A 21,630-nucleotide genomic window follows, 5' to 3' on the forward strand; every position below is an offset into this window, starting at 1 on the left:
TAGTGGACCTGAAATCATGCAAAGCATTTAAATCAAAACTGAACAACGTCAAAAATAAGAACTGTTGTAGACTCAACAGAGTTAAAAATACTATATGGAAAAATTAAGATGGGGTATTCAGACTTCATTACACATAATGCTTTCTGATCTTGGAGTCTTTGTCTAGGTGCACAAGACTGGAGTAATGTGTCTTCCTGCTGTACTTCTAGTCCCTGGAGTTTTTCCATAAAGCACCAATGAAGATGGAAAGTTAGTTATTCTGATTAGAAAAATATGGAACTCAGAATGAGGCTTAAAATTTAAAGGTTATCTTCAATTGCAAATTTGCTTTTTTTCTTCTGGGTTCATGCTGTCCTCATATCAACAATGCATTATTCTATAAAACAACTGTCATGAAATGTTTGAGTAATTTTAGAAGAAATTACATATCAACTCTTTCATGTTTGCTTTCCCCTCAACCCATGCTTTGCATTGTATTTGGCATTTTATGGAGTGCAGATGAAGACCAGTTCATTATGGGTAAAGCTGCTCTTTGAAGGACAACACATTTATTTCTTGTAGCCTGAGCCATACATAACTCAGAGGGAAAAATGAGAACCAGCAGGAGTAGTGTAGTTTGAACAGCTTTAGTAGCAGTTTGAACAGATTTAGTAACATAAACTGACAACCTATACGTGCCTGTCAACAATACATAGCAGAGCTGAGTCTGTCCTTGGACCAGAACAGTTGCCATGTAGAAAATACTTTGTTTATGAAAAACCACAACCCTAACGAGAACCACGATCCTCTCAGAACGAGACCATGAGTAAGTATTGTGTAGATTTTACACACTCAATTCACTTCAACTGAAACAGCTTTAACAATGGGAAGACTAAAACCTCGACTCTGAAGGTCTGACAACAAATTGTGCAATCCTGGTGCATTGTTGTTGGCATTGTTAAGTCTGGTCTTGATACCCTGGTGTCAACGTTCCTCAGGTGTAAGCGCCACACGCTGTTTCAGTCATTCTGTGGCTTTCTGGTGAAGTATGTGCAGATCTTCCTCATGGAAACTGAAGTAGCTGCAGCCTAGCAAGAAAGAAAAGCAAAACTAGTACAAAACATTTTTAGGTGAACAGCTCATATGTTGCAGGGATCTCAAAAGTTTCCCCTCCATCATTGCCCCAGTTTGCTCAGCTTCCCAACTAAGAGAGTAAATGAAAGGTTCTTTACTACAATCTGTCTCACAGGTAAGAGGCTCACTATCTACAATACTGTCTAAATCCTAGGGTTGTCCCACTGCCATGAGAAATGCACTCCAGCTGCAGTTTCAGCTTCCCTACAGCAGGTAAGAGAGCCGCAGATTTCCAAGACACAGCAAATTCAATGAATGCTGTTGGGTATCCTGGCATCTCCTCAGCATATGAGAACAAGACAGGAGCATCCCAAAATCTGAACCAGAGCACACTGGGCAGGAAAGGTAATTGTTCTATAGTAATCTCTCTCCAGGGAAAATATCTCTGTCTTGTGTTTAAACACATACAGCATAAAGCACAAGTAGTCACAAGTAGTTGTAGGTTTCCTATAACCAAGCTTTCTTGGTACAACTACAACATGAAGGGTCCAGCTGCTATGAATAATTTCAGGACCAGTGGTTTGCCCAGGTTGTATCTGGCGGAAGTGCTGGAAGGGATAAAATCAGGTAAGAAATTAGATAAGCCTCAGTGATGGCAACAACTTTTAGCATCAGATATTCAAGAGTACAACTAAAATTGGATGACTGAAAATTTACCTAACATTTACTGAAATGAGACTCAGTCAAAGACACTGGAGGACTTGGGAGTTGCAGGTATAAGTCAAGTTTGGTTTGTTTTAAAAATGTAAATGTAATATCCTAGTAAAGCCCTCATACCAATGTTTTTAGCTGCTTTATAAGCTTAACTTTAATTTCAGATCCTAGGATGAGCTCTGTCCCAGCCTTCCTGTACACCAAAATTAGGATGATGTAGGTCAAATCCTGCCCTCTCACTCTTGCACACTTCTTGCTTTCTTCTAGTTTTCCATTGAAGGAACTGAAGGCATTATTTAATGCCCCACAGTTTTAACATGGGTAACAAATTCTTTTACTACCTGAGCTGGAAGAGAACTTAGCTTTTTCTTCCAATGTTTAAGTGGATTTCCAGTAACATAAACAGGCAGATGTGATGGTGAACATATAAACAGGAGATCTGCCAGGAAAGCTGTTGGCAATATTGTGCCTCTCAGAGCAGAGCTCTACTTAAGATGGCTACATCCTTCAAACATCCAGCTGGGAGCTGCAAGGATCTCTGAGCTCCTGTGTAGCTTAAATCCCTTGAAAATGAAGGACACACCATAAAAATTCTGTTTCTGCGTGGACAGGATTAGCAGATAACAGCATTAATGTATCCAGCTTATTTAGGCCAGAAATCATCCCTTTTGTCCATAGTCAAAGGGATCAGATAATTCTTTGTGTCTGAGCAGGAGGGAACAAACAAAGGGAGAGGGGCAGCTAGGGAGAACTTATTTCAGTTGTTGGCTGCCCTACTTACAGTTTTCGGTGAAGTGGCCACTGCCACAGAGTCCTTTCTTTTGGTACCAGGACTGCAGGATGACAGGGGTCTGTCTGATGTGCTCTGGCTGCCAGCTGTGCCAGTCTGTAACTTCTCTCCCAGAGCGGACAACCAATTTTTTCTTTCAGGAGAACTGTTCTCTTTATCTACTACTTCAGGGTCTTTCCCACGTGGAGATCTGAAAAGATCAGGGGAAGTTTGAGTGTCTGATGGATTAGTAGGGGTTCCAGAAAGGGACGGCTCTTTTGGGCTGTGGCTGGAGCCTTCATGGTCATTACACAAGTCAGCCAGGCTGAGAGCGTCTTCATCAGAAACTTTTTGGTCTGGAACCAAGTGACATAAATTCAGCTTGGATTTCTTAGCTGCATGGTCCAGCTCAGTCACGCAGCTACAGTCCTGCAGACACTTCTGCCCTGCATCAGCCTCCTTGCTGCAGTCAAGCCTTCTCTTGGCACACTTTTCAGATTGTGGGACTTGAGGAGGGCAAGCAGCTTCCAGGAGACCCTGGGTGACTTGAGTGACTTCTGCCAGGGCTTTTCTAGGAGAAGGAGCCTTTTTCTCCACTTCTGGAGGAGAAGAGCACGGAGTCTTTGTAACCCAGTGTTTGATGGACATTTTGGAGGAAGGGATCAGCTTGGGGGATGCAGAGGGGCTGGTTCCAGGTGGCTTGGCTGGGGTGGAGGCTCTGCTGGTCGGCGTTTTGAGAGCGGCAGTCGGCGTGTTGGTGAGCAGTGGACGGTCTCCAGAGTGAGTGGGAGAACAGGCAGCAGGCTGTGGTGGGGAAATGCACACACTGCCCGCTGCCAGGGCCTTGGCAGGAGTGCTTTGTGGGCTGGCTGGTGGCCCTGGGAGGGGAGAAATAAGTAGTCTGATGAGGAACACAAACCAGCAGATTAAGGACAGTCTTTTTGAAAACACCCCTTCCAACTAGGAGATGAATCAGTGCTGACCCTGTGATTCACATATACCCTTTTGAACTAAGAAGCTGTACACATCCCTCTAATTTTGGTTAAACTGGTATAAGTCCTGTATAAAATCCTGTATTACACTGATAAAACATAATGCAGTACATTTGTGTAATGTCTGACATCTATCCCTTCAGCACTGAGTGCTCTTACATGAGCTACAGCCAAAATGAACAGACAAAACCAATCTTGAATGTTCCAAGTGTATCTAGCCTTGCTGGAGGTTTACATTTTGCTTTTCCAGACAACTGCCTGGCAAAAAGGCTGGTCCCCACCTACCCTGCATCTTTAACAGCTCCATAACTGAGCTGATGGACAAAGGTACTGTAAGCAGGTCCCACAGCTTATTACAGTACCAAGGAAGCCTTACACTGTGATGCCCTAGCACCTGAATAAAGCTCCTAGTCAGGTGTTACTGGCTGCAGATTTTAAAGACTTTTTGAAGTGAAGGACATAGTTTCATTCTCTTGTCTTTATGCTAGAGGACTTTCTGCAATGTTGTATTAGAATTGAGACAGTAGTTATTTACCACACCCAGGGAAGCTTGAGAAATTCTTCACCTACTGAACAAGGACTTAATTCCAAAGGAAATAAAATCTCTCAACAAATGATTCCCTGACAGGTATTTCACAGTGGCTTCTGAGCTCACCAGCCAAGATATAAATGCCCCTGCTTGTAAAAGAAAAATTTTGAACACTCAGAAACACCAGTCATAGGCAGGGACATAAGGACCTCACTAACAACAGTGGGAATCATATACAGCAAGGATCTCGGTCTGCAGCAATATTAGAGAGTGTTATTTTAATTTTTTCAGATGTTTTTATTTCCAGCCCCCTCCCACAGGAACATGTTAGTAGGTTTGTAAGATTCCTGCTTTCTCATTCACCTAACTCGTGGTGGTGCAATTAAATGGGGTAGTGCCTTAAGTTACTCTGTGCACTTCCACTGCTGGGCACAAGAGCACTACAGTTTTTGTGTATACCAGGAGTTTAATCCAAACTCCCCTCTTTGAGCACTAGTACTGCACTATAAAGCACTTCATTAGAGCAATGAGAAGTCTAGTGTGAGCAACCTGCCAGTTTCTTTACAATGCTAGGCTGTCTCACAAACAACATGTTGAGTGAGCACCTACAGGCCTGGTTACTTACTATACTAAAACTCTTCTGATCCTTTCACTGTATTATCTAACAAGTATCCAAAATACAAGTGCTGCATCAGAACAAAATTGAATAGGATCCCATATTAAAAGATCCCACTACAAATAACTTCAACACAAAAAACAGAGTTAAAGGCTCCTTTCCTGGTAAGATATGCTACTTCGTAACAACTTGCTTCAATCTGGGCTATGCAAATATAACTGCCAAGATTTCTTCTCCTAATCTTTGGTTTAATGAGCATTTACAAGACAATAGTAACTCAGCTGGGAAATTAGTTGCTCACAAAAATCTAAGCTCCTAGAGGGGAAGAAAACAGCAAGCTCAGCACCTCTTGATCCATAATGACTATGACAAATTCATTCAGCAGAAATATTGCATGACTAGCTGCATATGAGCACTTTGAATCCCAGACTGGTCTGGAAGTTATGCTGTGGACACACTGGATAATGGAAAAAGAGTTATCCAGGGAGTAGGATGAGTGTCATGCCAAGAAGCAAACACAAATTTGAGATAAAGAATATGAAGATCAGGCTTTTTTTTTTTCCCCCTAAGACTGCATGCATGATTCAGGTTCCTACCAAGCCAGTTTGTAGCTGTTTCCATTTATGCTGCCACTGCACATGGTACAATACTGCAAATACCTGCAGTCAACCTGCATCACACCAAAGCAGGTTATTTTGGGTGTTTCCGACCTTCTCTGCCACAAATCTTCTAGAGCAGTATTATCAATTTCCAGATTTAAGATTCACAAATTGCCTATGCACAGGCCTGCTCCAGAAATTTGGTTACACAAAACCACAGAGAAAGTAGTACAACTTAAAGAAACCACAGAAGTAATTGCCAAATAGGAAACTCTGGTTGCTACACTTGATGATATAGGTCAACAATCAATACACAACCTCAATCTCCTAATTTGTTCGTCAGAAATGGGTGGGGAACCACCTAGATTCATCCCAGCAGGTCTGAAATAGTCCTCTGCTTGCCAGCTCTGAATTAGTCTCTGCAGACAATTCCTATATTCTAACAGCACGTGTTTTGTGTTCAAGAGCCAAGGTCAGCAGGAAGCCTGCTCTTGTGTTTGCAGTGTCTGTGTACTTCCTCTTCCCTCCTGTGTTACTTTAATGCAGCAAGAGCAAGGAGAAATAAGTATTTTTTAATGGCATTATTGCCAAACCTGACTTATAAAATTTTCATGGATAAGATACTTTAGATCTCATGGTTTTGGTTTAAACCTATGCTTATTTCTGTTTTTCTGGCACTAAAACACGAAGGTATTTTTGAGCGCTCTCTGAGGGCTCAAAAAACAAAACAATTTTGCACACACAAAACAATTACCAGCTATGTAGTGGTCCTGGCACTCTCCCTCCCATTGTCCTGCAAACTTCCTGCTAGACTTGTTACTCACTGGTGAAAGGTTAGAGGTAATGTTATTCCATTAGTGGGATTTGGAAACCTTCAGCCTTTATTTGTGCTAGCCAAGATGAAATTCATTTGGAGGGTGGCTCGAAAAGATAGGTGGAATGCAGGAAGTCACAGCAGCAGCTGCTGGGAAGCTATTGTATTCTTAGTTTCAGAGCTACTCTACAGAGAAGTTCATCTTTCTTCACTTTGGGGAGAGGGCAGTTCTCCTCCTTTCACCTCTCTACTGCAACGAAATGCAGGTAACAGACAAATCAAAGTTAATATTATGATCAGGGTTCCTTTCTTCTGCTCTAAGGTACTACCTGCTTAGTGACTCCCTTCTCTACACATCTGCTTACTAGCTCAGAACATGCTGCACAACTTGTCTGAGTGCCCAGGCTTTGTAGAAAGGTACTGCATTTTTCACTAGACTTAACAGATTAATTCTGGGGCATTACAATCATCATGATTGTCTACATGGTTTTTTTTAAAGTACTTTCACTACACAACATTTCATTTGGCTGTATATGGTCAGTACCATTGACTGAAGCTGAAGAAATGATAGCTGCACCTGAAAAATTACTCTGTGCACAGTTCAACTATAGGCAGAAGCAAACAGGTCAGAGTTCCAAGGCTCTCCATATGCTGTCAGCCCTTTGCTGGGTAAACTACCAAACTAGAAAAAGCATATGATCTTACTGCTCTCAGTTAGTATTTGACAGGGAAATAAAAAAAAAAAAAAAGTGAGTTGTTGCTACAGTGACATCTCCTTAGGCTGTTCAATTATCAAACTCTGCTGAAACCCACTGAAGATCTGGCTGCTCAACAAGCTGTGTCAATGAATATTTGCTTTGCAGTCTGGCCATACAGACTTTGCCATGCTTGTAAGCCACTTCAGCCAGCTTGTCCTGTTGATGGCAGAAGTATTCACAAGTAGAAGTTCTTGTCTGGCTATATGAGTAATTGCCTAATATGAGACAAACCTCAGAAGGCTAATAAGACAAGCCAAAGGCTTTTGTTGGTACAGAGAACCAACAGACAAAATTCAGCAGCCATGCTACAGAGCAAGATATCTCAGCTCAGGGGACTTACCTGCTCCATGTTGCTCTTCTGGTTTCTTCTGAACCACCCAGCCCACCAAGTTGGCTTTCCTTGATACTGATTTCTCTTCCTTAGGACAACGTTGTAAACGCCAAATCCTCACAGTGTTGTCATCAGAGCATGTGGCAATCTAAGTATAAATTTTTGTGTTAGAGTAACCAGGGCACATCCTATGGATCACTGGCTGAGTGAACCAGAGCAGCTCCATCCAACACACAACAACAGTATGAATGATGGTGAAGCTTGACTGAAGGGGTACAAGACTGACCATTAAACAATGAAAACAACCCAACTTTGTTTCATGACTGCACCAGGCAGCAGTATTTGTTTTAAAGCAGGCAAGGCTGCTGCACCCATATCTTTCTGCTACAGAAATCTCAGCCACCAGCAGCCATTTGCTTTGCATGGCTATGTGAGAAACACTGCTCTGCTCAGGGCATGGCACATTTTGGGATTTCAAACCCTCGTTAGACAAAAGCAGCCACGATCCTTTATGCACCTGCATCTTAATCTGCCTCTTTTGCTGAGGACCTCTTCTGCTTGGGGACAAACATTTGCAGTACACCAAGAGGGTGACATTGGATGGCTGCTGCATGAGCTGTGCTATCTCTTCAGTCAAATGTCAGCACAATCTGACAGAGAACCCAACTCTGCCAGGAACACAGCTCTAGAGCCCCACTGCAGCATCACGTGCTCCAAAAAGATCTCTGGAATCCTGGCCAAAGGAGCAGCACCCATCTAACCCACACTTTATGGCTGTCTTTAGGCAGATTAGCTGGCAACTCATCAAGAAATCAATAAGTAGAAAGAAAAAGGAAATGCTGTAGTGAAAGTTCATAGCAATCAGAATGGGGCAAGTGTCTCTACATTGACTTTTGTCACACTAATGTTGTCCCTACCAAAAGCAACCTTGCTCCTCAAATCACACGAAGCAGCTTCCTGATCTGTCTTAGCTCCATAGTTTTCACTTTTCCTCAGGCTTTGGCATCTGAACAATGGCTGACTATTTCTTTCCTGTGTCAGTAGCAATGTGAAAGGCTGAATTGGTCTGCATTTCCAACACATCACGATCAGGATGCTGGGCTACCTCTAGATCACAGATTTCATCTGAAATGCCAGTTCTCATATTGTGCATCTTACACAACGAGAACAATTCCTGATGCTTCCCTGCAAGACTCCCACCTTCCTACACTGTAATGCTTTTCTGAAGCTCTGCTGCAATGGAAGCTAGGGAAAGAAGCTGACTTCTTCAACATCGAGGGGTGGAAGAAACTCTGGCTATCTGGCTATCATTAGGACACTGCTTGGGATTTTTCAGGGTTATTTCTAGTTTTGAGCTAGGCCAAACATTTGAACTAACTTCCTACTTCAGTTGTTTTCCTTTCAGTGACACCTGGTGCATAACTACTGACCCAATTTCACTGGAGGCTCTTTTTGCCATAAAAGGAGCTCTGATTTTGAAAAGAGGTCACAATGAAAAGTGTTCATGTTTTTAAAGGGCATTCAAAACTTCTTGCCACTCTGTACAAGACTAGCAGATGGTGGTCAGAGGGAAAGGAAGATGTGAATATGGAACAAAAAACCAAGTCTTTGGCTTATGAAAGCCCTGATTAAATTATTTCATAGTCTTGTCTCTTATAGGTAGTATCAAACTCTCATCAGGAGAGGTCTTTTCTCATTTTCAATTTCTTAGGATTTCTCAATTAGCCAAAATTATCTGAAAATATCTGATACATTGTACTAATATGACAAGGTTGGATTTCTGTCTCCTAAATGAACATTTTAGTACTGATTGACTAAAATTTTCCTCCCCCCAAAAAATGCTGTTGTCACCTCACATCTACTGTTTTCCAGTAAAAACTATTTTGCAGAAGACAAACCTTAGTGAAGTCTGAAGGACACCAAGCAATGGAGGTAACTTCCTGAGAGTGACCAAGGAGCATCCATGGAGGAAGGCTGGGCTCAGAAACCTTAAAAATTTCACAGAAAAACAAGCAAACAGTCAGAAGGGACACAGCCTAATATACGTCTTCAAGAAAAGCCCCATGTCCCACCTGTGAAGCATGTGGATACTTCCCATCTTTGCTGTCTTGAAATGCATAAATCAAATGCTCTCAGCCTGTCATCATGAGGCAACAACTGAGGAACTCCTCAGCAGCAGTTCATGGAAACACTTGTTCAAGTCCTGCTACACACAGGAATTCTGCCTCCAGAGCTGACAGCCCAGAACATGAGACAAGCATTTTAAGTACCTCTGCCTGTTCCAGGTGAGATGCTGGGAGGCTCATATTCTGAATTGGGTTAGGCAAATATATTCTGCTACAATTTTACCAATGTCCCAATCACAGGTCAATGGTTTATTAAAAAATTGAAACCACTGCCAACAAAATCTCATAGATGACCCTCCACTACTTCAGAACTGGCATTTATGAAACTGCAAGTGCCTGTTCCTTCTCCAACCAGCCAGCTGCAGCAGAGACCCTCTTAAGAGTCCATAGGAAAGTTCTCTCAATCACATTCATTCAACTGATCTCCATTTCTCTCACACTCTTCATAAAAATCTTTCTCCTGTTCTACAGTATTGCTACTTATCTTTGACTTCTGCTCCTGTAAGTGACAGACAGAGCTGAAGCCAGCATTAAGTGGCCCAAAGGAGAAAACACACACACACACACACACACACACACACACTCTGATTCTATCCAAGTCAATCCTTTCTGGAGCTGAGAGTCACCATCATTGATGTGACATTATAAGGGAGATTTATCAAGGGGATTTAGATAAGGTTTAAATAAGGGAATGAACAGATCCTTTACTGTCTGGGGAAAGGAGTAGACATTACATATAGGTTTCAAAGGAAGATGCAAGACTTTGGGGAAGGCTACTGATTTACATTTTTCTCTTGTAGATCACCCACAACAGCCTGCAAAACTGCAGCTTCAGAACTTAAGTTGTTTTGATACAAATATGTTCATCTTAACAGGACCCTTTTTTTCCCCCTGGTATGACAGAGGCAATTACTTGACTAAATATCCACTAAATGCCTTGGTCAGAGCATTCCTTTCACTGCCAAAACATGCAATAGAAATTAAATCTTTATTTAGGGAATAAACAGGAAATCTTTGTGCAGAGAATACCTTCACTTACAGTTAATAGCAGTCTTGCTATTATACATTCATAACAGCCAAAACAGTGGTCCAGTAGCCACTGATTGCTGGAAGGAAAGCAGAGGAAGGGAATTACTCTTTCTAGGACACGGTGGTTTTACACTATAGCAGTGTACATTAAAGGAACTATACCAAATTTATATTCCTGTGAAGTGAAGAAGAGTGCAGAGTTATGGCTGTGTCCACTGTGTTTGGCAGAAGACTGTCAGGCAGTCTGCATGTTAAGTCAGGATTAGCCACAGCACAGGCTGCTTTTTGTGCCTGAATTGACAGGATATTGTTGGGGAAGTGAGGCCTATTGTGGCAAGGTTAAAAAGAGAAACCTAGGTAATGAGACCTTTTTTAGTTACTCCTCACTGGAAACAGCTGTTACATCAATTTTCAAGATGCAGCCTAAAATGGTGTCTATGGTTTTGTGCACCATATGATACAGAATCCCCTCCATTCCAGGGCTGGGACACACCAAAGCAAAACTTGATACAGTTTCCTGAGAGTGATCCACATCAAAGGATTGAAAGAACAATGGAAGCACAAATCCACAAATGGCATTGTTTTATTACCAGGAAGGTACCTCAGATAGGCACCATCTTTGTGAAGAAAAACCTCTTTGCTCTTCAGCTTGTATAACCTTATGGTTGTTCAAGAGTGAGAGTTCATTAATTGATGAACTTTTAATTAAAAGAAAAACCAAACCAAACACAATAAAATAAGTGTTCATTGCCTGGAAGTGACTTGTATATGAAAACAGACTGAAACAGCATCCTTGTCAGCAATAAGTTCCATCCACAGGGCTTCTCACCCAAACACAAACGTAGCACTGCTGTAAAAGTTTCTCAAAGACATAATCTAAGTAGAAAAGGTCTTCCTCTGCATTTTATTCCTCTCTAGATACAGAAAGAGCTCTTCATTAAGGTCATTATAACATTATAACATATAACTACTCATGCATAATCTAATCACGGTTTTCTTCACAGCATAGTAAATCCTCATGCCATGAAAAGATATGATACATATGTTTCAGAGTTAAATCTGTCAACATTTAAATTAAGAAGCCTCTGAATACGACAGATCTTGAAAGAGACAAATGCACTGGAAGTCCCACTTTCTAATATGACTATGGTACTAAAATAAAAAAAATTGATAATTCATTTTATAAATATGCAATACAATCTGTCACTCATATGTGATGGCAACAGAAGCCTTCTGTACATAAGTACATTTTAAATGTGCTCAAATGCTTAAATTTTGAGATATAATGACATCCTTGAATACTCTCAACTGAGTCCCAGGCTAGTTCCAAGAAAGTATCAAAACACGTGAATGCAAAAGGCACAACTCAAGCTCACACAGGCATTTTTGCTGAATTTGCACAGAACACAAGGAAGGTTAAAATTACACCATTTGGCACAGTAATCCTGCTACCACACTCCTGCCTCCACTGAGTGAGCAACCCAGCTGCTTCCAAGTGTTCTCCAAAATAAAGAAGGTACGTGCTCCAGCCACAACCTCAGCAGGCTGACCCTCTCCTCTGAGAGGTTTGTATTTTACTTTCAAACTCATTGTGAAATGGATGGACAAATCAACATTCCCTAAAAGTTATCCCAAAACTTTAAGAGGCAGTCACCTGTGGTTTCTGTCTATTCTACTTCAGTAAGGGCACTCTGTTCCCATATGAGGAACATGAAGAACAGAACTTGAGGCATGCCTTATTCTGAGGTGCCTGCTACTATCTTGGTGACATTTGCATTTCCTACACATCATGGCAAGATGTTAAGTGACAAAGGCCCTGAGCTGTCAGACAGTGCTTTGGAATTTTGCTGAAGGCTCTGGCTGAGCCCTTGCTGTAATACAAAGGCTTTAACTACAGAATCACAGAATCACTACCGTAAATTAAGCATGAGATAAAGCTATGTCTGAAGCAGGAGCTGGAAAAAAGAGGTGGAGGGAAAGAGTGCCCTTTAAAACAATTAAACTTTTAGGTTTCTGCTAATGTGCTCCACTGCTAACTATGAAACGAGAACTGTCTGTCTACTTGTCATAGCTGCCTGAATCAACAGGACTGAAAAAGGATTTTAATGCCCATTAAAACCAGATTAAGAACAGCAATTTGCAATAAGCAGCAGTGATGAGAGACGTACTGATGGCAGGAGGTTAGCTCTGTTTTACATTAAGCAATTACATGAAGCCTTGACAGCAACATACACAGTCCAGGCACAACATGCCAGGAGCTAGCCCCATGCTGCTTTGGGTAGGATTGGGAAGCAGGGAGTGTTCTATGTGAACATGAAAAGCAAAAGCAGCTCCCCCCATTGCCTCACCTTCCAGATGTACGTGTTGCAGTCACTCGAGCCACTGACCAGGAACTGGTCATCTGGGCTGGTGCTGGATTTGACGTAAAAGGTTGAATTCTGGTGTCCACTGAAAACTGCCACTGTGAAGAGAAAATAAAATACAAAAGTAAGTAAACTCCCCACTAAATGCATAGCCCTGGAGTCAGCTGTGCAAGGAAGGCTGATCTTACAGGCTTTTCCTGCCTAGCCACATATCCTTTGGAGAAAGTGGTTGCACTGCTCCTTTGCTCTGAGGCTCTGGCAGCAGGAAGTTTTTATTATTCATCTGGAGCCCTTCAGGCTTCCCAAACAAACCAATGGCAGTTTCATTAAAGCTCTACCTGACTCACATCACAAGCAGGCTCAGCCCTCACCTGGGCTGCCCCACTTCTCTGGTTCAGGTTCCCTGCCTCTTCCTCCCCCAGCCGCCATCACCAGTCCTGCTCCATCAACAAGGGCAGTCCTGCAGCAAGAGCCTTCTTCCACACAGGGGGCAACAAAGGCACTGGCTGCTCCTTCCTCTCACTGCCAGGAGCTTTGTTTAGTCAGTAAAACTTGTATTTCGTCAGTCACGTTCTCCTGTATTTAAACCTTAGTAGTGTTTGCTAAAGCCTTGAAACCATCACCCCAAATGGCCGACATTCCCCTACCACAATGGCCTTCCGCTGGCACGAGTGTCATCTGGAGTGCTTGGCTGCACCATGTCCTGTCCTCTCATGGGGCACAAAGCACAAGTTTCCCAGGGCAGCCCCAGGCTGAGCTGGCACTTCAGCCCTGTTTAGTAGTGGCTTTCACAGAGGAAATACCCCACAGACCAAGAGGACACGTGGTCGCCTTCAGTGGCCTTTAAAGAGTTGCAAAACACCCTTTTGATTCTTTTTGCCCACAGCTCTCCCAGTGCAGTGACCATAAGACAGCGAATCCCTTGCTAGACCAGGCAGCAAGTGCTGTTACAGGAGGATTTCCTGACCAACTAGAGCTGCCTCAGTGCTGGATGAGAGCAGCTGCAGCCGCGGTGAGGGCGGCCCAAGGGCGGGCAGGCGCTGCCCTCTGCGGGAGCTGCACGCCGCGCTCCGAGGAGCCACGGCACAGGAGCTCCATCCATCCTGGCTGCACACACAAGGCAAGAGCTCCGTGACAATGGCCAGAGCCTGCTCCTGTGAGGGACAGGCCAGGCAGCCCACCCCCACAGAGCAGCCAGCGGCACCTGGGATTAACCTCAACAACCAAGCTATTAATATTTACTACTCGCAGCACTTCTGCACTCTGGAAGCATTCCCACCCACCAGACTGCCTTCCTGAAGAGCAGACAGAAGGACACATTGTTCATTTAATTTCAGTTAACTGAGACACTGAGAAAAGGCAATGGAAAATAAATTATGTGTCTGGCTGGAATGCATCTAACAAGTTTTGCCACCGGCCTGTGGCAAAGCAGCTTCGTGCACCAAAGGCTCAGGGCCATCTTGTGCATGTAAAGGTCACAGCTGCAGAGCTGAAGGAATCCAAAAGGATAAAACACCTCAATATGCTGGGGATCCTTTCTTCCAGAAACTGTGGTATAAGTTAAACTGAAAAGACACCTTAAAATATCTGAAATCATCAGGTGATCACTTTCAGTGGATTCATATCTAAAAGTCTGACAAATCAGTGACTGCCAGCAAGCAGAGGATTCAAACTTGCTTCAGGCTGGAGAGCAGCCATTCCTCACTGGATAACTAGAGCTAACATGCAAACTACCATCAGTCTCTGTCTGGGTGAACCAGTATCTGCTATTAATTTTATGTGGATAGCTTAACAGAAAATGTGGATCTGTCCTGCATAGCTTTAGAGACAAGAACATGGAATAGGTTTCCTTCATGTTAAACCTGGTCCCTGTCTCTGTCAGAGGGAGTGCCTTTCTACACTCTGTAACATCTATACTTTTAGCAGCTATTTCCACAGATATCATGCTTACCTGGAGTGGTCCTTAAACTTGTCATATTGAACATGTAGATATTGTCATCAGTGCAGTTAGCAAACAGATTAGTACCAGTGGAATCCAAAACCAGGCTAGAATATCCTACAGAGAAAGAGAGAAGTTCTTCACAAGAGAAAAAATTGGAAAAGAGACATTCTCAAAAAAATGCCCAGAGAAGGAAATTTGGAAAGGATCTGTAAAATGTATGAGATTGTCATGGTAAAGTTTCTATGTTTGACAGAACGTTTGCTGAAGAAGAAATGTTTCTAGAATAACATCTACATTTTCTCATGAGAATTCAGGGTGGTATTTAGAAAGGAATTGCACCTTCAGAACAGGCAAGTGATTTATTTGATAGTTTCAAACAGATAACAGGAACAACTTCTTTATTTTTGGTCACTGCTTGTAGAAGCAGTGACCAAAAATAAAGAGAAACTCTCATGCCTTGATAGAACACACCATTCTCTGATTTGCTAGTGATTCAGATTCAATAAAAATCTTTCCCTGCAGGCAAATTATTTCACAACTACCTTCCTGGGAGTGACACTGACTATTACCACATTGATCAGACAAATCAGGAATTACTGCGTTGCATCAGGGCATTGTAAGGCATTAAAGATACAAAGAAGACAGAGAAACATGAACAAGCGTGCTATCATTTTTGCTAACAGTTTCAAGAGGTGATAATATAAAAACACAGTCTATTCTGTTGTCTTTGGAAGATACAATGCAAAGAAAGTTCAATATGAATTTTACTCATGTATAGAAATGACTAGCTAAATTCCTCATCAAGAGCTCTACTGTTCCTCCACTGTTTATGAAAATGCACTGCTGAAGCTTCTGCACATTATTATCATTGGTGCAGTGATATTAAAGTGAGGCATGTTCACTCTTCAACTTGAAAATTTGATATTGGCAATCAAAATACCCTGCAGAGTTTGCCAGTCTGATCAACAATTGGCTATAAAGATAAGAAATGTCACTGATAGTACTTCTTAAATTCACTCTGCACTGTAACAAATCCATGTCCAGTGCTTACCAAGCTTGCGAGTGCTGGTTCCAGGGTAGCAGAAGGACCTGACGGGCAGCGGGTCCTGACGGAAAGCAGTGTAGTTCCTGCGCAAGTCCCACACTTTGATCACACTGGAATAGAAAAGCACGAGTGTCTTCAGCTTCTTAATTTCCCTTTCCATGCTGATAAAGCCTTTTAAGAGCACAGAAATCGGGTTGCTGTTGACTGAGGAGTATCCAGTGCTAAGGGGACAACAGCTGAGCAGGAGCAGAGCAGAGCCGTGCTGAAAGCCAAACAATTGCTCTGCTGGCCATGGGCGAGGAGGCAGCACTGCCTTCTGTAACTAACACAAGACAAGACAAAAGCCTAGAAGCCAACTTCCTTCAACTAGTAAAAGGAAACACATGGGTGCATTTATACTTCTGACAAGTAGTTTTAGTTTGTAGTTTTAAGAATTAAGTCTTCCAATTTTTTTACTTGCTCTTTGGGAGCAAGTCTCTGTCATGAACCATAGGTAGGACGATCAATCTTATCTGCCTCAGAAAGGCTCTGACCACATGGAACCTGCTAAAAAATCAAGTCCAAGAGGATCATTTCCATGCTGATCATTAAGACAGTTTGCTCAAGCTCCAAGATGCTGCAAGGGATCTGGCACCTACGAGAATGCATCTTTTGTAACTCAAAGCAACATTTTCTCAGGCACGCCTACACATGTCCAGGCCCTGACCACCCACCCACTCACATCCATAAAGGCTGTCTAACAATAGTCTGTCTATGTGTGGTCTCATAGGTTCATGAGAATAGAGTGAGAGAGAGAGAGGGAAGCATTGCTCTCATTCTGCCCCATAGCTAAGACTAAAATGAGCATTTACCACATACCACAGTTTGTCAAGCACTGCAGTCTCCAGTAAGGAAGCAAAGCCAATGCAAGCTGGCAGCATAGCTGTTGAGTCCACCTAGGAGTAGCTCTAGGCCTTGCTGGCCACTGAGTGATCTTAGAGAGAAAAATCTCCCAATCTTTTTATGCCACTGCGCACACAGAATAGACAGGAAAGCAGGCATCTCCCCTCCTTACCCATCAACAGCTCCTGCAGAGATAAGAGTATGCTCGTCCTGAAGCAGCACCACAGTTACACTCTGCTGGAAATCCTTAAAAAGAAGAAAAAAGAACTTTATTTTCTTTTAAGGTCAGCAAGATCTTGCTGCTTAGTTCAAGGCCATGTGAATGCCAGTAAAACCTCCTCCTAGCCAGGCAGCAGAACATAGAAACAGCAGATGTCATTTAGGACACAACAATGCTTTGAACACTCCCACCAGTGAAATTGCTGAGAGATAAGTGTTTGGGCAGCAGTTTGAGATTACACCTTTCAGCTCACAGATAAGAGAGCTGCCTTCATCCAAAAGTTTAATAGATTAAAAATGATCAGGTCTTACTCCAGTAAGGCAGTAATGTGCCTGATCAAATTAAGGGGGGTAAAAAGGACAGAAAAAAAATGTACAACTCTCCATATCTCTCCCTTCAAAAAGGGAATGCTGACCACTCCATTCCTCCAGGAGGGGTGGAAGAATATGTATTTTCACATTGCATTTGCCCAAAGTTGGCTTTTATGGCACGTGGGTTGTTAGGCAACTAAATAATGTCCAAAATTAGCCATTGCAAATGACCATGACAAAAAACCCTACCTGTGCAAATATAAATGGAAGCATTTACCACACACAAGCCACATATTTCTCACTATATTTACTTAGGAAGAATTCTGTGAATAACACTGTCCCCAGAAGAGACATTTTGTTTGTTGCCCAGATACCCACCACCAACGGAGCAAGTCCTCTCAGGTTCTGCCTCTTCTTTAGTTTGGAAGGAGTCTGCCTGTCAGCCACGTTGTGTGCTCCATTGATTTGATTCACCTGCCTGTAAAAGCCATCTGAAAGAAATCAAATGCAGTATTGCATTTTATTTAAATGGTATGCTCTGTCTCACCCCTCCAAAATGTACGGTATATCCCAAGCCTGTGGTCTTGCCCTGAGCCATCCTGTGTCTGTAATCCCATTGGCACAAGTCTGATTCCACGCCCATTTTCATTCTCCCTCTTAAACCGTGCGAGTGAGACCAGCCGCCCTTTTAGCCTTTTCCCCCCTCTCAGCCTTCCTCCCCTCTTGTCCCTTCCCTCCCCTAGGCTCCCCCTCCTTCTTTTCCCTCAGTAACCATGCTGTTCCCGGGGATGGGATCCCCAATAAACCCCCATCTAATCAGCGCCCTCAGAGGCCACGTGGAGTCTCCTTGCCTGCCTGCTGCTGCCAGTGCACTCTCAGCCTAGGGGGCCCTCCGGGGACTCCCTGGGATGCTCCCCTCCAAAACGAACCCCAACAATCAAAGACATCTCAATTAGCAGTTTACTTGCAATTTTGCTGTCACTTTAATAAAGGAGGCATCAGCTTGGAATTAGACCTAAAAGGTGGCTTAGGTTAACCTTTAAAATCATTACTGTATTCTGAAAACAAAAATTACTTACATACAAAACCAGTGAGAAGAACACAGTGCAAAAAACTAGAAGTCAGCGTAGCACGGACAATGAAACCAAAACGGATCTAGGCAGGCTGCCTTTGGAAATTGTTACCCCTTGGTCTGTTTTTCACATGCATCCTGGTCTGGAGTGTTCAACCTACCTCATCCCAAGCAGAACTGTGCTCACTGGAAGATTTCCAGTGCTTTTCTACTCTATTTTATAATTTCCTGTTTGGCTTTTTTTCTTGTTACCTTATGAAATGTAGTGCCTTACTGGAGTAAGGCAACTTTTCTACTTTTTTTCCCCTACACCTTCCACCTCAATCATGTGGAGTCAGTCAACTTTTCCTTCACTTGCCTGTTTGAAAAGCCAGGGAACCTGATACAGATGGAAGAGCAAGACATTGTTCAGGCAAAGAAACTGCTGTGGCAGAGCAGAGAACTGGGAAATGGCATAAGGGGAGGGACTGGAGAAGGAAAAGCTCCAGGAAGCAGAAGAGTAGAATGAGCTCACGTATTTATAGGAGGTGCTTCCACAATATATTGAGCTGCTACCACCACCCACAAGCTCTTTTTTTCTACGCTTTCTGCCTTCCTTCCTAATCTGGCAGGAGCCTTTCCAGCTTTTCCTCACCCCTCTGGATGTCTGTGACCTAAGCAATCTCTCCTATCTCATCTGCTTTTGCACTGCCCTAGCAGAATGCATTCTGTCCAGCCACACCTCCTGACTTACACACAGGGAATTATCAAACCAGCCTGTGGTTTGATGCTGCACATCTGGGACTGCTGCAAAGTGGAGAAATGTATTACACACAGATAGCAGAGATACCTATTCCATCCTCTTACAGTACCTAAAGCACTACAGTTATCTGAGAATCCTCTGCTGCCTACATTGTAATCAAAAGCATCAGCCCAAAAAGCCCATCTGAGCAGTCCTTTTACATGAGATTCCAAGCTTTTTTGATACATATCTGAAAGTTCACTTACCTTTCTTGTTGCACCTGGTATCCCAAACCATGATGTTTCCATCTCTTCCTCCAGTACAGAAAACAGCTGAGAGAAAAGAATGTTATTAGCTTCCAAAAGCATTTATTTAATTAACTGAATGCAGTACAATGCCATCTATGTACTTCTGGCTCTTCTGTCCCAACACCTGGGATGCCAATCCTGGAAATACAAAACTCAGGCCATTGTTTTGCCATGCTTTTTAACTAGTTTCCTTACTCTTACTATCCTTTTCTTATTCCCACTAGAGAAACCAGCTTATGGAAAGCATATTCACACACTTGGGTATGGAAGCAGATATCCTATCTTATCTTTGCCTAAGATCAGAAATGTGCAGATTTTAGCATCAGGACACCATCAAATTCCAACTAGACAGTTTTGCTTTCCTGGCTGGATCACTGCTCAGACCTGTGCTATTGGTACCTCTCAGTTTCCAAAGCCCTTTTTTAGCCCTTAAAGTACTTTGCCAGAGGTAAAGAAGAAGGGAAAAACATACAACAGGCAATATCAACATTTACCTTTCTCAAATCTAGAAAAGGCAACTGACTTGAGGCTGCACTGGTGACCTTTGCATATGCCAAGAAGCTCGCCAGATCTCACATCCCACACCTTGGCTGTCTGATCTCCTGAAGCAGTGACCTTCAGAGGCAAAAATAAAAAGCTTAAGTAATTTTCTGTACACAGTTGCCAAAGCATTATAAAAAAAGTCAGATGGCAAAAGACTGCTTACAATCCTGTGTTCCCCTGGCACCCAGGCAAGGTCAAATACAGCATTTGAGTGAGCCTGCCATTCTAACAAGAAAACAAAAACCGAGATTAGTTCAGTGCATCAGAGCATGGTATTTTGCAGAAGACTAAATGGCATCAGACATTAAAATCAGAAATCTTGTTAACAGTTTGCCTTAGCCATGAAAGACAACACAGAACAATTCACCTGCTACTGCTGATTTAAAAGAGTGCATTCAGGCTGCTGCTTTGTAAAGAAGACTCGGCAAAGTATGTGGAAGGAATAAAGTACTGCCTACAATTTATGTTTTAAGGACTTGCAAAAAGCTCTCTTTGATTCCAGCAAATCCCACATTTGCCACATCAAATGATGATCACCTTTTATACAACATTCACCCTTAATGATGAGCTTGCTGGTGGTCTGTGCTTCAGTATCATACAGTCTGACAAACCCTTCTTCATTTGCAACTGCCAGGACGTGCTCCAAATTTGGGGCTGAAAAGAAATTAAAACATATTATGTTAGGTAGCTAACACAAAATCATGCTCATGCTCTTTGTGAAAGCACAGATGCTTTAAATAGGGAATGCAGCAAACATAAAACTGTAAAATAAACAGCATTTACATAGCAACCTAAGTGTTAAAATACAGAAATACTGGCAAGAATTTTTTTTCCTAGATGCTCCATTCAGGAATGACTAAACATGGGCAACCAAAGGGCTCCAGAAGCAACTTTTGAGATGATCCCTCTTTCACCCACTATAATAGTTTTCTGTATCTAGAGTACCTATCATCTACAGCCTCCAGCATTTTCTATGATCTGACTTGAAAAAGCAGGAAGTCACCTTAGAGAAATGTAAAATGTCATGCCAAAACTAGAGTACAATGAATGAAGAAGAAGTTTTGCCCTAAAGATCTGGGAGCTTCATTGCTTACTCCTTTCTCCCATCATGGGGAAATGCTGTGTGTAACTGCCTGGTAACATCCATCCACCTCTGATTTCTACCTAATGTTCTCCACCCTATTACAGCTTTCATATACTTTGAACAAAGCCCAGTTTGTCACCTCACTGACAGTGTAGCCTCACACTGTCACCAAGAGGACAGACCTTGAAACACACACAGATGAGACACTAAAATAAGTGCTTGACAGTTGCTTCTTTGAGGGAATACTTTCCAGCAGTATCTAGGTGCACCACGATCCGAAGTTTACCACAAGCACACGGCAGGAGTAAGCTCACTTTAAGACAAGGAACTGCAGACAACAGAGCCCATACCCTGGGCCCCACCAAAGGTCTTTCAGGAGGCGACTTTACCTGTAGAAAAGGTGCAGCCGAAAGGAGGGACCGGCTTTCCCGTCTCCCCGTAGGACAGGTGGTCATCTTCTTGGCTGCACTGGAAGCTCTCCAAGACATGCTGCAGGGGAAGCGCTGAGCACCGACCTACAAGGAGACAGACATCCCCGTAAGCGCCCCACGAGCCCCGAGGCGGCGGGGCGCGGCGGGTCCGGGGCACGGCGGGTCCGGGGGGTCCGGGGGGCACGGCGGGTCCGGAGGGTCCGGGGGTCGCGGCAGTGCCCGCGGCACTCACGGGCGGGCGCGGCGGCGCGGCGGAGCAGCGCGCGGCACAGCATGGCGACGGGGACGCGGCCGGCGCGCGCCGCGACAGCTCCCGCCAAACCGCCGAGCCCGCCGAGCCCGCCGCGCGCTCTCATTGGTCAGCGGCGAGCGCGCCGC

The 21,630-nt window shown here is 43.3% G+C and overlaps 1 protein-coding gene across 2 annotated transcripts; it reads right to left on the minus strand.

The window, feature by feature from the left end:
* Nucleotides 1-509: 509 nt before the first annotated feature.
* On the minus strand, nucleotides 510-21,623 carry DTL (denticleless E3 ubiquitin protein ligase homolog). 2 transcript variants are annotated; one of them, XM_064414293.1, is made up of 15 exons: nucleotides 21,485-21,623; nucleotides 21,211-21,336; nucleotides 20,293-20,391; nucleotides 19,901-19,962; nucleotides 19,689-19,809; nucleotides 19,153-19,218; nucleotides 17,472-17,584; nucleotides 16,735-16,808; nucleotides 15,687-15,790; nucleotides 14,645-14,749; nucleotides 12,679-12,791; nucleotides 9,074-9,163; nucleotides 7,185-7,323; nucleotides 2,549-3,414; nucleotides 510-1,067 (listed from the first exon to the last, which is right to left on the minus strand). In XM_064414293.1, exons 1-15 carry the CDS (start codon nucleotides 21,606-21,608, stop codon nucleotides 999-1,001), a joined length of 2,271 nt encoding a protein of 756 aa, XP_064270363.1. In that variant the 5' UTR covers nucleotides 21,609-21,623; the 3' UTR covers nucleotides 510-998. The 2 variants fall into 2 exon arrangements, with proteins under 2 accessions (XP_064270363.1, XP_064270362.1); XM_064414292.1 differs by having other exon boundaries at nucleotides 20,275-20,391.
* Between the last annotated feature and the right edge of the window lie 7 nt (nucleotides 21,624-21,630).

The sequence above is a fragment of the Passer domesticus genome, chromosome 3 (genome assembly GCF_036417665.1).
Source record: "Passer domesticus isolate bPasDom1 chromosome 3, bPasDom1.hap1, whole genome shotgun sequence".
Taxonomy (NCBI): domain Eukaryota; kingdom Metazoa; phylum Chordata; class Aves; order Passeriformes; family Passeridae; genus Passer; species Passer domesticus.

Coding starts and splice junctions, on each gene's coding strand:
- DTL (XM_064414292.1), bottom strand. CDS start 21,608: ATGAGAGCGCGCGGCGGGCTCGGCGGGCTCGGCGGTTTGGCGGGAGCT. Junction 19,219..19,688: donor CTTTTCTAGATTTGAGAAAG/GTAAATGTTGAT, acceptor CTTTTCTCTCAG/CTGTTTTCTGTACTGGAGGA. Junction 3,415..7,184: donor AGAAGAGCAACATGGAGCAG/GTAAGTCCCCTG, acceptor CTCCCCTCCCAG/GGCCACCAGCCAGCCCACAA.